General features: G+C 42.1%; 1 protein-coding gene across 1 annotated transcript in view; it reads right to left on the reverse strand.

The window, feature by feature from the left end:
• CDH17 (cadherin 17) overlaps nucleotides 1-10,865 on the reverse strand; it is a 30,687-nt gene extending 19,822 nt beyond the window's left edge. The window contains exons 1-7 of the mRNA XM_074894198.1: nucleotides 10,825-10,865; nucleotides 8,058-8,127; nucleotides 5,202-5,300; nucleotides 4,416-4,553; nucleotides 2,885-3,023; nucleotides 1,519-1,677; nucleotides 673-872 (exon numbers count right to left, since the gene is read on the reverse strand). Coding sequence (XP_074750299.1) covers nucleotides 673-872; nucleotides 1,519-1,677; nucleotides 2,885-3,023; nucleotides 4,416-4,553; nucleotides 5,202-5,300; nucleotides 8,058-8,102 — 780 coding nt within the window. The 5' untranslated portion in view covers nucleotides 8,103-8,127; nucleotides 10,825-10,865. The remainder of the gene's footprint in view (nucleotides 1-672; nucleotides 873-1,518; nucleotides 1,678-2,884; nucleotides 3,024-4,415; nucleotides 4,554-5,201; nucleotides 5,301-8,057; nucleotides 8,128-10,824) is intronic.
• Nucleotides 10,866-15,564: the final 4,699 nt, after the last annotated feature.

The following is a 15,564-nucleotide window of genomic DNA, read 5'->3' on the forward strand; positions in this document are numbered from 1 at the left end:
ATGCCCCTGAGTGTGAGGGACTGCCCCCACCAAGGCTGCAGTAGAGCTGGTCTCCTGCCAGGCTTTTCTACAGATGGAAGAAGCCAACCTCAAAATAAGCTTCAACAGGTTAGCTCTTGGTTTGCTCAAAGCCTGGAGGACATGTGGGGTTAAATAAGGCTGGAAACACTAAAAGGAACCCATTGAGACAGAAGAGAGGTACCTCTGCAGAGGCACCCAACTACCACATCTGTCTGGGAGCTCCCTTGGGGTGTCTCAAGAGCTTTATCTTTTATGTTGTGTGAAATAGCCTTGTAAAGCACCTTTATTTCTTCCAGTCATTACACTGTAATAATATTCTCCAAAAGTTTCCTCTATCTATGAGATATTCTCACACACAGGTGGTGCTAATAGCCTCTCCAAACTGAAGGGCAAAGTCCAGTCACTCTAATGTTCGTATTAGTTATATCTCAGTCACCTTCAAACCATTAACTTTCAAACTAACAATAAGTTAATGAGACCTGCACTAAATATCATTTCAAAAGGATGCCATATAAAAAACAACTGGGAGGTGCCAAAGTCCTTCTGAAGATCCTGGTGTTGAATGCAGTGGGGACACCTTCATGGTTAGCTGGGAGAAAATGACTCTGTGGCACCAAGGAGAGGTGCAGAGCTTGTGGCCAAGGGCCCTACCTGGCTGATGTTGACAGGGTGGACCTGGGTTGAGTTTTCTTGGATACGGATGGTGGGGGGAGCTTTCCACAGGCTCTCCTTCACAGTGATGATCACATCGGCACTGCTGGTGAAAGCATTCGTTGTCATCCCTGCCATATCCCTCACAGTGACGACAAGTGTGAAGGTGTCCTGCTTTTGAGGATCTAAGTAATAAGACCCTAGAGACAGAGCAAAGAGTCAAGTGAAATGAAGCAGAGGCTGTGAAGGTTCATCTCCCCATTGCCTCCTTCATCTGCTCCGGGCTCACTCCTTAGATGGGCCTCTGTGCCAAATCTCAGCAATCTGTTTCCTCTGGCTTCTCTGAACGACGTAGCACAGCATCATGTGGACATAATCATATGAGGCCTCTGTGCTGTGGCTTCATGCTGTGCAGATGCATCACTGAACAGCCCTCACTCCAGTTAGACACTTGCTCAGTCCAGCAGAAGAGACAGGGTTGTTAAATCATTGGGGTTTAGTTGGGATCCTGTGGCCGGCTGAGTTTTCTCTGCATTTTTCTTGTTACTGCTTTTGGGTTTCTAGATTTCAAGGAAGAGAATTAACTCAAAGATGACTCAGCATATTTGCAAGGACCAGAGGATCTACCTCTCTTCTCAATGTACTTTTAGATCCCAGTCTCCATTTCTGCTAACTTTCCTTGAATTCGGTGGGACACAAAGTTCCCCAAAACCAGGGCCTCAGTGGAGTATGACCCACTGACTACATTTATTCAGAATTTAACATCAAAGTTGTGTTGCTGTTTGGTTCCTATGTACACTTAGGAACTCATGCTTGCTTTTTGCAAACAAGAGTCTTTTTACGTACCCATCTTACTCGGTGAGATTGCTCCAGTTACGTTGTTGATCTGGAAAAGCATTTCTTTATAAGGGTTGGGAAAATGATGGAGAATGCTGTATGTCAGCTGTGCATGGGGAGTTGTAGGATCATCGCGGTCAGTGGCGTGGATGTACATGAAAGGCTTGCCTGTTCAGATTAGAGAAGAAACAGTGGTAAGAAGAGACTGAAACCTCAACACATAGTCCATTTGAGCAGAGCTCTCAAGACAGGAAAGCAGCTTATGGGGAGCTGCCATTGTTTCACAGTGCATTTCTCATGGTAAGCCATGCTTGTCTGTGGAGGTTACATTGCCTGGATACCACGCCACAGGCACCTCCTCCACCTGCTTAGTAGCACAACAGTAGGTGCGAAGACCAGTTGATGAAGAAAGTGACAGAGCTAAATCAGAGACCTATCTACCACCCAAGAGTGCCTGCACCCAGAATGTAACTCACTGGTATCTCTCTTTAAGATCACTTTGCAGTCCTTATGTAAAACAGTTCAACCCAAAGCACCTTGAGAAAAATGCCCTACAGCTGTGACACAGTTATAATGAAAGGAACAATCATACAGTGAAAAAAAATATGGAAATGCCTGGTAACATAAGTGAATTTTTGCCTTTTGATCACCAATGCAACTTTTAAAATCTTTTTGACTTGGATGAAGTTGAAGAACAGAGTAAAATATTGCAGAATGGCTTTCTGACCTCATGGAACTTTATATGCATATTCTTTAGTGAAAGTTTCTTCCCAAGTTCATAGTCACAGTGATAATATCTGGTTGAGTTCTTGGATTAATTTCCAAAATATAGGTCTCAAACTGCTCTTCAATAGTTTCCTGATTTCTGGACTGGATCACTGTAATCCATAATCTAAGACTCTCTCCTAAATACTAAGGTTCAGCCCATGTTCTGAGAAGCATCAGTCACAGTGAATACATACTCCTTATCTACACTGACATTTTATTTCACTGATGTGCAAAGACTTACGTATTCTTAGCATTGTCTTTCTGTATAGTTTTTGGGAACATTTAAACTTTAATCTCCTTCTAGCATAGGGTTTTTTTTCAGTGCAATGGAGAGAGCAGCAATATTTGCTTGTTAAGTAATACTTATAAAGCAGTAAGTACTATGAAATATTTCTGACTACACTCATCTCTTTACACCACATAGTGGTCATCTCTTTGCTCTTTCATTATATTATACAGGCTCACATCCTTATTTTGTATAGTCCTGTGGGAAAGAAAACTGATCTTTTTTTCAGCTTGTTGAAGTATAGCACCCACTTTATCTTCCTGTTTATCTAACCTGCCTAGCTTCCTATTAACTATGATATTTAATTATTATGATGATTACCTGGACGGGAGTTCTGCCTCACTACTCCAGTGTACTTTATCTGGTCAAATTCTGGTGGGTTGTCATTGATATCCTCCACATATATTGTAACAGTGTATGGACCTTTCACTGTGTTTCCCTTTTCATCCAGACTTTCCACCTCAATTTGGGAAAAGAAGGAACAGCAAAGAAATATTTTTATGTAGATAAATTAAAAGACATAAATGAACATCAGGATGTCAAATGCCAAGTCATTCTTACTGTGACACAAACCTGGTGAAAGCCATAATTGGGTGGCTCCATCAAGTACAGATTTACCACAGCAGCTCACTGACAGTAATTCACCACAGTATATAATGCCAAGAAAACAAAACAACCTACTCCTTCTTCTGATGACACTTTTAGAGGGCAATTTCTCACTTTCAGTCTCAGCAGACTACTTGTATTCTTGCACAGCTTAGACTTCATGCTTTTCTTTAAATAGAAATAGATACTTTCTAAAGAATAAGGAGAAAACCCGACATGATATAGCAGACTCAAGTGTGCTATTGTAAATATCAACCAGAAAAATAGGCTGATCTAAGTGTTTTAAAGAAAACTTAATTCTTGTTCTGATTACATTTTTGTTCCAATTTGGCTTCTTATTTTTTGACCTTCTTTGACTTTGAAGCACCAAGTATATGTCTGTCAGACTTTATTTTGTTTGCACATAATAGATCAAATCATGATTTTTTTATGCCTAACCAAGTATCATTTTTCACTTATGTCATCACTTCTTCTTGTCTGTAAAGAATTCCCATGTTTAGGGTTAATAACTTCTGGGGCTAGAAAACTGCCCTCTCTAATTTCAATCCAAAGGTGCTTTAGAGCTGAGAACATAACATCTCCTTCTCAGTTGCTAGTGCCTCAGAAAAAGACAATACCTTTTCTGACACAGAATAAGAGCACAAGGCTATACTGAGACCAAAAGATCGCCTACTCGCTGTCCCATTCCTTGTTTATGATGAGATCCTTATGAAAAGAGGATAATAGCAGGAAAAGCATACAATGCTTTTTCCTCTAATAGCCTCCAACATCTGCCAAACAGCTTTCTGCTGTTACCTAACAGAGGTTAGATCTGTGCCTCTGTGTATAAATGCCATTTATTTACACCATTTGTCACTAAATAGATTATAATCTTCCTAAATAGATTACAATAGTTTATTTTCCCATTCCAGCCATGGAATTCATGCTATCAGTCTTCAGAGATAACAAGCAAATCTCATTCATGGGGCCAGATTTCACTTCTAGTCAAGTGTCCTCCTCATATTAGGAGACTGGTGTTGGCAACAGGGTAATTTTTGTTTTCCCAACATAACCTTCCTGTGCTAAGGAGCATTTTCCTGTACAAAGTCTTTCAGAACTATAAAACCATGTGTCTTTCAGCAAAGCTCAATATTAAAAATGAAAAAGCTGTCTGTAAACATAGACAAAGTTTTCCATTAATTTCAGGTTTACCAAAAAAGGGGGAATATGAATAATCCTCCGTTTCTATTTTTCATTCAGTTTTTACCTGCAGCCTGTGCACTGCTTTGGTCTCCCGGTCCAGAGACCCATTGAGAAACAAGATTCCTGTCCTCGGCACAATGTCAATTATTCCATCTTTTTCACCAGTCGCTCTGAAACTCACAGCAGGTGGCTCGGATGTGAACTAGAATGGGGAAAAAATTAGAGGGAAAATCATCCTTTTTCAGCATTTGCACCATAATCAAAATAATTTCATGCTTGTGTGTCTTTTAAAATCTATTGCCAACAGTGTGTTTAGCTGGAGGAATGATATTCCAAGAGTCTGCTCAAACAAATCTGCTCTTTTCTCATCCTCAACAAAGGAGTTTTCACATTGTTTCCTGAATGCTGCAGGAAATCCCAACTGTGGTTTCTTTCCAAAGCAAATGTCTGCTTAGGACAGGGCTTTGTCTGAGCACGAGAATGGAAAAAAATGACACACATCCTCCATTTGCCTGGGAGCTGGATCTGTCCTTCTGTGGTTATGGCTTTGGGAAGAAAACCTCAGAGCCGAAGGAAAATGATGACACAAACATGGAAACCCATTCTCTAGGAATGCTGACTTTATTAAACCCTGTCTGAGGGTATTCTCTCAAAATGTGTTTGAGAGAAGCGGTTGTCTCCTGCTTTTTGCATGTAGACTCTTGAATTCCCAGATAGAGGAAGTCAAAGTTAATTTCAGATCCTCTCGGGGGACCAGACGACAGCACAGATGACAACACTGCCCATGAGGTCAGTGTGTGCAAACTATGGGGTTTTTGACCGAAGTGGATACCAGGAGATACTGGATTACCTGGTAAATGAAGCGCACTCCTCCTCCTTCTGGAATAGAGAAATTCATGTCCTTCAGAGGCCCAGTTACATGCAGGTCCCCCAAATTCTGGCACATAGCCTGTGAGAGATAAAGAAAGGGATGGAGGAAAGCAGCTGAGAGATGTCTGCTGTCACCACAAACAAACAGCAGCTCTCCATCACTGAGCCTCTTGCAGGTTATATTATTGTAGTATAATGGAGGAGATTCTTGCTGTTTTGCACTGAACATCTTTGAGTCCTTCAGTGCAGATCCATTTTTAAAAACAGTGTTATTTATTAGTTAATTTGGAAACAAACATTTGGGTCCTGCCCTTTTCTAACCACTACGTAAATAAATGAGATTTGATCTACTTTCAAGAGCAAACAGAAGCACCGAAGAGCTGAATATAGACTGAGAGCAAGAGGAAATTCACAAAAGCATTTCTGGATCACCTCTGTGTCCCCAACAGTACCAGTCACATCCCATTCAGGAGACTCAGTCCTGTGCCCACAAGCACATCGGGAGACCCAACGCCACACCTGGGGATGGGGAGGAATTGGGGCTGCACCCCTTGCAATTTCCTCAATAAATCCAAACCTTTTTTGTAAGGGAAAAAGATGGACCTCCCCAAGTCCCCTACCACACCACACTCAGCACCACAACCATCTGGGCAAGCCACTTGAGCATTGTGCCTTCACATCAGTTGCATGTGAGTGCAAACCACAGCCAGAGCAAGCATGTCTTGCTGATCTTTGGCTTATACGTTATGGCAAAAATGCCATGTAAATCTGTCTCAGCCTCTGTTTTCTTCCTAATGGCTGGCAATGTCTTCACACAATGTTGTTTCTGGCAAATTTTTTACGAGTTTTACATGAGTTTTATAACTAACCCCTCCCTAGTGCCCAAAAACCTCTGCACATGCTCTTGCCCTAATAGTTTGGGGCTGTTCTTGCTTTCGAACAAAAAAAGCAAAGCAAAAATCAGCCTCCCAGAGCAGTCCTTTCACACAGCCTACAGTTAAGATAATCTACCTGTTTCTCTAAAGGCAAGACCAAACTCCCCTGAATGCTTACTCTTCTCTCCTTGTCACCAAGGTCTTGTCAACACTGAGGAGCTGCTTGCCAGAATTAGGGCTCCATCATTTGGTTACACAGGTAAGACTCCCTTTCTTTCAGAATAAAAAATACTTTATTTGGCTTTATGGATTTGGAGTGCCATTGCCACCCTGTCCATCACTTTGTGGAGTCAGGCTCCGGGAGTGCATGTTCTCTACTGCATGACTTTTCCCCTGGATTTGGTCCTATTGCTGCTGGGACAGCTATTTGTCCTCTCACAGAAAAGCACAGTCTACATATTACCAAGGGAAAACTTAATTCTTCCTATGACAAAAACATAGCTAAGTTCAGCGCAATTTACCCTAAAGCGCTGCTCTCTGTGTGTGTCACAAGTGGTGTCTGAATAACGGCAGATTCTGCTTAATAATAGCCAGGGATGCTGCCTTCCTTTCCTACAAGGGTTTGTGACTCTTTTTGCAAACAGGAAAACTAGAAAATTGTTAGAGCTGGGGAAAGAGGGGGAGGGATGCTAGTGAACACCAGTGACAGTAGAAAAATATCAAGAAAAGCCATGTAATAGGTACGTATACCAGGAAAGAGTACTTTACAGCTACCCTTTACTATTTTTCCTAAATGGTGACTGATGGCTTTTGCCAGGGACAAGATAGCAGGACCCTGGATCTGACCTGCCACAGCTGTTCTTGTGTCACACTGGTGGGCACAACCTGGCTCATGGAGGTTTTTCCCAGGGCCATTTTGTGGAAGGGATTTGCTTGGTCATGTTCCTTGCCATGGAGGAACAAAGGCTGACGCTATAAAACCCAATGGGTTCAAAGTGCAGTCTGGGAAGCAAGTAAGAGATATCTCTTCCTGTCAATTAAAATTACTTTATGTGGGCCATAAATATTTCCAAACGTATATCTGCAGCATGAATCACTACTCAGGGGCCTGAAGGGGAAACAGGGTTTTCTCCTTGGCCTGTATCCGGCTGGCATTCCCTTTTGAAGATGGCTGTAACACCTGCAGAGTGGCAATGCCATGGGCAGCAGCTTTTGAAATGGGAGGGAAAAAGGAGGTGTTCACTACTGAACATCAGCCTCACCCCTCAGGGTCTCCATGTTCTGAAGCATTTTTTAATGGGACTTGAATTTGACTCATTTTTTAATCTATTTGGATAATTTCAATTGTAAAGTAAAAGCCACCACTGTAGCCTTTACAAACATCAGTAAATCTATTTAATTTAATAGATGAGGTCCATAAATAGCATAATTAATATATATCAGTTCCAGAAAATCCTCTGGAAAAGGATTCACATAGACAGGATAACAGTGATAAATAATTAATATGCATGGTTTAAACTATGTGCCATTATATGTCTTAGAATGCATTTAAGATTTCATCACATGTATGGATTATAATACAAAACACATGATACAGATGTCTTCACTGTTTGGTGATTTGTTACAGTATTTTTAAATCTTTCCTAGCACAAAATCCAATTATTTGAAAAAGTAATATCTAAGGAGGAAGTACAAGAGGCAACATAGGCTTTTAGGTCTTTAGGTCTTTTGGGCTTTTTTAAGGTTTTTCCCTAATGATTGACATGTCTTCTTAACTTTTGGCCACAGGGTCACACATGTGTCAGGGCCACAGTCCCACACCCAGAATTACAGCCACTCTGCTGGCACAGGCTGGCAGTCTGACCTGCAGACCAGGACACCCCATGGGTTTGAGCTCAGAGGCTCACTGGCAACCTTTGCCATTTGCTCCCGGAAAAACACAGGAAAAATCTGTAACTCACCGAGTGAATGATGAGCAGAAATTGAAGTCCACACAGCTTAAACATACTGGAATACACTTTGCTTCAGCTGCTGCAAAGAAGAGGTGATATTCACTTTAACCCCATAGAGTTGGCCCAATCTATTTGTGAATAAAGGCTACAGATAAGCTTTCCCGAAGCTGTGGGAAGAGAGCAGCCAAGGAGTGAGCTCTGAAGGACCAGGCACAGCTCTGCCCATGGGAGGCGAGATCACCGCTGTCCCTGGGCTGGCCAGGAAGGTCTTGCCCATCAGGTCTGTCCCCAGTGGTGTAGGAGGTGCCACATGTGAGAGCCTCAAATAGCTGTCAGAGGTTGAAACTGGAGCAAAACTTCAAGCCGTGCAACCTCATTGTTGCAATGATTCTATGTCACGCAAGCCCCATTTTCATTTCTGCTTTACTGAAAGCAACAACAGGTTCACAGGAAACACTAGAATCACAAGAAGGTGAAGGTCTTGCAGGGACTGTCCTGAGGCCTCTGTCTTCCAGCTACAAAAAAAACCTGTTCAGTGCAGCTTGTAGAGGCAGAGGAAGCTGAGGTGTCTGCACCCCTTAAAACAACATGGTTACTGGAAATGAAATTTCCAACTCCAAAGAACACTGCCTGCCTCGATTTTCAAAAAAATGCTGAGAACACGCTGCCACAGCTTGTGTTACATGCTCCTGGAAACAAAATGGGTTCCACAAAAATGAAATCCTGCTTTCTCACTACTTCTATATTTCAACGAAAAGGACAAGGCCGTTTCTGGAAAGAGGTGAAGCAGGTGTACAGTGCTGCCCTCTTCAGTGGTGCTCCATATTATGTGGCTCACACCTACAGGTATCCTTCAGCCACCACAGCTCAGTCCCAAGGAGTCTCCCAAGGGGAAGAAGACAGTGTGGAGGCACAGCTCCCTCCATATGCCTTCCTGCTTGGGCTTTCCATCATACCTTTTTTCCACCCTCCTTCTCTTTCCTCAGTAGCTGACCAAAAGGGGACTTGTAACTGTAGAAACTGCTGCCCACACTGCTGTTCTTTCCAACACTCATTTTAGGATGTGCCACAGGACCTTATCTTGTAAATCCCATTCTGAACAGGGTCTTATTACATGTGCAATTACAACCTTTGAAATTATTGGGATCTTTCCTTGGCTTGGCTCTAGCTGCATGGGTACTGGAAGACAATAAAATGACACTCATTTGAAACTAGAAGTGATCAGGAAAACCATTAAATTTGTTGGGAAACGAGGACTGAAGGACAACTCCCTGTAGCTGCCTGGCAGTGATGCCTGCTGATCAGGTCCCTCACTGCCCTGCCTGCAGCCAGAGGTGCTGGGGTCTGGCATAGGCAGGACAGAGGAGTAGAGAAGACACTTTGAATCTCCTGGGAAGACACTTTGACCCAAGACTGTTGCTGATATTTTTGTTAGATAGTTAACAGAAATTCATTCAGTTCTGTTCATCCAACAGCTCTCCACTCCTCTCCTCCTGGGGTCTTCTGAATACATCAGCCAGTTTCAGCCACACTTAATACAGAGTGGGAACTTAAAAAAACCTAATTCCTTATTAAATTGGGGTGGCAGGTGGGACAGAGGACCCAAAGGCATGCCCTCCACGAGGATAAGGCTGAAGTGTGTGCCCAGCAGCTGCTTGCATGGTTTCATCTGCCCCTCTGGGGAAGGTACAGCTGTACATGCCCCTCAGCCAGCCAGTGGCAGGGGGGGACACCAGGAAGTTTAAAGTCCTGCCAGAGGCTAACAAGACATGAGAAAAAGGGTATGGGGTAGTCTGGGGATACCACGGTATGGATTCAGGGAAAAGAGAGGGAGCAAGACCTACTATAGAGAGGAGAAAGCTTAAGGAGAGGACATGTCTAACCCTAACACAGAGGACAGAAAATGCTGGAAAATGCACTCCTTCCTGTGGCTGCCCAACTGCGCTGTGTCTCAGCCAGGTTTCTCTGTTCAGATCCAACTACAAAACGCAGCAGTGGAAATACAGCCATTTTGTATGTTATGGGCTTGCATGATAACAGCCTTTGCTGTTCCCTTCTCTTTGAATATAAATATAATTCCATAATGTGCCATTTGTGATGCCAGTTGCAAGGCAAGGATGAGTGAATTGGTTAGCCCTTGACCATTGATTTTTGGCTGGAAGCTGCTACCAAGCCCACACTGCCAAGGACCAAAGTCCCAAAATACATACTGCTCTGTCACTCAGAATAGAGTTTCAGTATATATAAACTCATAAAAATTTTTCAATAATAGATAGTTTCAGGATTAGAATAGGATCAGCTTAACTAAAAGCAGCCTGAGACCTAGCTGAGAACTGGAGCCATATTTTCCCCGTCATTTCTTAGTTTCATCTCAGTGCTATATCCCTAATAATCCCTTATAGTTCCCCTGCCTGAGCAGAAATCTCTAGGATAACCATCGTACAAATATCCCAGTGAGTTTCAATAATAAGCATTGAGAGAACAAAGAATATTCCCAGAGGTTAAAGATCAGTAACAATCACAAGTATTTTGTTCCATGAAAAAAAAAAAAATGTTGATTTTCTTTAAATGATTGATTTCAGATGTTCAAATTCAGTAAAGAGAAAACAGAGGAAATTGATCCAAATAAAATACAAAACAGACTAAGCCTTAGCACAGCAGTCATCTGTTTTACAAGGACAGCTCAGTTCCTAACACTGCCAGAAAAGTCTTCAGCAAAACCCTTGCTTCAGCTTTTAAAATCTTTCCATGAAATGACAGTTAGATCATTCCTTACCTGTAACACGAAAAGCTTATTTTGCTCTAAAAATGCTTCTTTCTTTCAGCTGTGGGAATCACCTTTGCACAGGTTGGTAGTGTCGTCCGTGCTTCTCCACACAGTTTATAGTTTCTAAGACTCACCCTAGAGGTTCAGCGGCTCAAACATTAACAGCATGGAGAATTATTGATTCTTAATGACTAGGTGTGGTATGAAACAGCAGCCATGTAAGGAAGCAATGTAGCTCAGAGATAATTTACAACCTTCAATATGTTTATGTCCTTTGGGATTTTCTTTCTGAATTCAGTTTTTTCAGTGGGGCTGCAAGAAATGAACATGCAGGGCATGGATTGGAGCTGCAGGGGGAAAGCTATCCTTCCTGTAGGAGAGGAGATGGAAAGGAGAAGGCGTGGGCCTCATGTGGAGATCACATTTGCTACTTGCCTAAGCACAGGGATAATTCATGTTCAGAAGACAAGAATTTGGACATATTTTCACAGCAGATCTGTGCAAGGGGAGGATTCAGCCTGGTTATGAGAATAATTCATCAGTCGTCAACTCAGTTCAAATTCTGTCTGAGCTCTGCAACAAATGTACTTCGGGTAACTTTGGGCAAATCACTTTATTTGCCCCTTTCCAGATACTTATCTCACAATGGATGTAATCATTCCTTTCCCTCCTGTGTCGTCTTTCATGTCTGTTCCGGTTTTCGGCCCTTCAAGGGAACCAGCCCCTGCTAGTCTCTGCACTATAGCACCTGAAGTAAGGGGAACTGAAATCAACTGGACTGTAAAGGACTATGGTAAAATAAATAATAAATAAATCATATTTGGGAAAACCAGAAGTTTTTAAAAATCATCCTTAAAATGTTATGCTTTCTGCTAATTCATTTTTTAATATCATGCTTATTTCAGAAGTTTTGAACAGGCTTATTTTATTCTCATTAAATGTTACTTTTCATCCAGGTTCTAAGTTTTGCTTTCAATTACCCCAGTATGTTAGATTGCTCTTGAACATCGTTAAATTATTTGTGCAGCACATTAAATATTTTCTGAATTATGCATCCAAAGAAATAAGCATTTCGAATCAATTACAGCTGGAAGGCTACAGTTCTGGGAAAGGTGAGCTTTCTCTTTGTGTTTCAGATCACAGTTTTCCCTCAAAATCATTGTTTGTTTCTCCAGGAGAAAACCTCGAGACTTTCAGCATGCTTTCAAACACAACTGTTCTCCATTTGCTCATGCACTCAGAATGATTCAGACTTTCTCAAAACTGTCTGCTAGCAGTGAGTTATCTTTAGAACACAGTTCAAAACCAACAGTTTCCATTAAAGCATTAGAACTCATTGTTAATGATTTCTAAGTAAATATAATAAGGGGGAGGGAATTGAACTTTCTTGGAAATATGTTGATTTTAATGACTTACATGCAGATTAATTGTGTACTCGTTAGATATGAATGAGCTGTACTTTCAGCATGCAGTATAAATTTCAAAACAGCAAGAATTCATGCTGCAATAACAAATGCACATAAACAAATTCCTAATGTCATTTTTAGCCCTCCTTTACATGACAAGTGTAGAATAACTCAAGCTGTGATGTCAGAAATCAAAGCCACATAAGCAAGCTAGGCGTTTGTCTTTCAAATGCTAATGCTTGGAAGTCCAATCATTAGGAAGTGCAGTGTGGTACTTGAAATACAAATTTAAGGTACCTAATATGCTTGATTGAATGCCTATATTTCTTAAAGTCACTGGAAGAGGTGAGCCTGCTCACCCCCAGTATCTTTCTCTGGCTGAAATAATTTCCTAGCTGCAGAGCAACTACTTACAGGTTGTAACCACACAGGAAAAAAAAAGTCTCCGATGTCAAATACATTACAAAGTCCAGAAGCACTTAAGGCTTTACAACAGTCATAACATGGTGCCACAGATAAAATCACAAGAAACTCAGCAGTGAGACTGGTTCCTTGAGCCAGCTGTTTCTCTGGGTAAATCTGATGAAAAAAGGTAAACATCCAGGTGTTTATCGTGTGAATCATTGTTCAATGACTCAGTTTTTCCAGAAACAACTCTTCTTATATCATTAGTCACATCCTTTTCACTCTTCCCATTTATCAGCTTTGTATTTCCTCCCTCACTACTTTTTCACTGGGTTTTTTTGTCTTCTTACTTTTACTCCTTGTTTCGATTCACATGATGTCTCTCCCACTTCTCCCACTTCCAAAACTAATGGGACCTGCCTGACCACAGTTTCTTTCCCTGTCTGTTTGTTTAGAAAATACTTCTTTTATGGATCTCTTAGGACATGATAATTTCACAGCATCATCAATATGTGTCAAATGAGCTAGCACCAGTGGAGGAAAAAGAAGCATAGAAAAATAATTCTTAAAAGAAACTCAAGTTTCTAGTCATCTAGTTCCTTTATTTCTCCTGAGGCAGAATCAGCTACACCTGCAACTTCCTTGATTGTAAAAAATGCAAATAACAGCCACTCCTAGTCTCGATGGGTAATCCACTATGGTACGTTCAGACATCTGCTCATTCATATTGTTGTTCCCTTGATGCTGCTCAGTCACTCTCCACCTTTGCTGATGAGCGAGCTGTGCCCTCAGATTCTCCCAAGTGAGAAGTGAGACTTCCCAAATGCTGCTGAACACAGGCTCCTACAAACAGTATTTCCCAAACAATGCAATGCTTACTGGTGCACTTATGAAGTATTTTCATGTTATTTTCATTGCACTGGTAGCTGCACTGCCATAATTTCGATTTTGTCTGTATTTGTCTATACTATATAATCACTTTTAGTGGTGTGGCTTTCTGACTGGGCCATATATGCCTGTGCCTTGGATGATGAAAATCTTACCTGAATCACCCCTATTTCCAGAACTTGATACTCAGTTTTGACCTGGTAACCTTAATTCTCAGTTGGATCAGTCACCCTGTCTGGGGAAGCAGATAACAGACCACCATGAGCTCAGGTGAGGTACCTAAAAGTTTTCTCCACACCATCTCAGAAGCAGAGACACTCTCTGCTTGCTTTCTTCCTTCGAGCTGTCATTGTGAATTGCCCATCTGCTGGCAGACATGGGCTCTGTCCTTCCTCAGGGAAGCTCACAGACCATTTCCACCCCACTGAGGGGCATGTTCCTTCCCTGCTGCTGCTGCTCTATGTCTCCAGCATCTTTGTTTGTCTGTCCTTAGAGAAGTCCATGTCCATTATATTGATGCAATTCTCCTAGCCACCATTGTGTCTCAGCCTAACCACCTTCCCCAGCAGCCCTTCACCCACATGGTACCTCATTCTTGGCTTGCATTGACACTAAGGTTGCCTCACAGATAAATCACCACCAGGACTTGGGCAGAGATATCCCAAGATGGTTTCATCCATAGGTATGTGTGGCCACCCTCATAGCAGGAGGAGGAACCTGAATCAGCATCACATGTGGCTCTGAGGAAGTAGCACATCCCAACTTTTGTTCCCAGAGGATTTCCTTGAAGGCCTTGGTCAGCCCCATCCCTGCAGAGGTTGCCTCACACATGTAGTGCTCTCAGCCACGGTCCCCACCTCCCCAGGCACACAAGAGCCCATACTAGCTTGCCTTCTTCATCACTGACAGAAAAGGCCCTTTGAGAAGTGTTCCCATTTGCTGCCGTCAAGTCCTGGTCCCTGTTAGGTGCTGAGCTAATGCTGTTAAACTCCTGGGCTATTAAAATTGCCCAGGTCAAGATGATAGATTTCAGTTTCCCTTTTTCTTCTTGCAAGCAGTGACATAATGGAACCAAATGGCTCTTTTGGAATAAACAATGCATATTCTAGAGATTACTTGTGTTTACACTACTTATTTCAAGACCTCCAAAGGAGATTAAAAGTTGAGCTCTGTACTGAAACATGGGAAATTCACTTTCTTTCAGCATGCTAGTGTCCTCTAGCTAATTCTTTTGACATCTTATGGTGGCATATGCATTAGAAGCTATGAACTGCATATTTGAAAATCAAATTTTTTTCCTTATAAATGCAGAAGAAGGCAATTTTTTTACCTCTTTCATTCATTACTCAATACATACAAAGACATGTCCACAATTTGCACAGCTCAAAATGTATAACACTGTGTCAAAACAAAACAGGAAACCCAAGTTTTTTCTCAGCTATAGTCTGTTTAGAAAGCATGATAGTATTATGACGTGAAACCACCATTAAGCTGGTAGGCTGACACTATTTTTTCTTTATTCACACACGTATATAAATGCAAATTTCTTTAGGACCTGTGAAGCAGATGGTCTTAGAGCACTCTATCATCTGGATGTATGTGCTCACCTGTAGGACACTGAAATAGGCATGATAAAACAAATTAGTCTCTAGGGCTTTGTTTATCACTGTGGTCACAGATTCTGCTGCCTGGACTGTTACATGTGGCAGTCACTGGAGAAAAATCAGAAATAAGCCTGGGAGCGAAGCCCAGATGTCAAGATTTCCCCTTCAAACTGAAACAAGATTCAGGTGCTCTTCATTTCTCTTCTCTGCTCATCAGAAATCACATCCAGGCAATCCCCACGGACCCTGGTGGGGATCTGAGGCTCAGGGTCCCAGGTGTAGGGGCAAACACTTTCCTGCAGGCATCCAAGCCCCAGGGCTGGAGCAGGTGCTCACACCCAGCCCCAGGCTTATCCTTCCCTGGTCCCCAGCACTGCACAGCTCACTACTTCACCTCCTCACCTCCTGGGTTTGTCCTCCTGAGATGTTTCACTGTCCCTATTAGC

The sequence above is a fragment of the Strix uralensis genome, chromosome 1 (assembly GCF_047716275.1).
Source record: "Strix uralensis isolate ZFMK-TIS-50842 chromosome 1, bStrUra1, whole genome shotgun sequence".
Classification (NCBI taxonomy): domain Eukaryota; kingdom Metazoa; phylum Chordata; class Aves; order Strigiformes; family Strigidae; genus Strix; species Strix uralensis.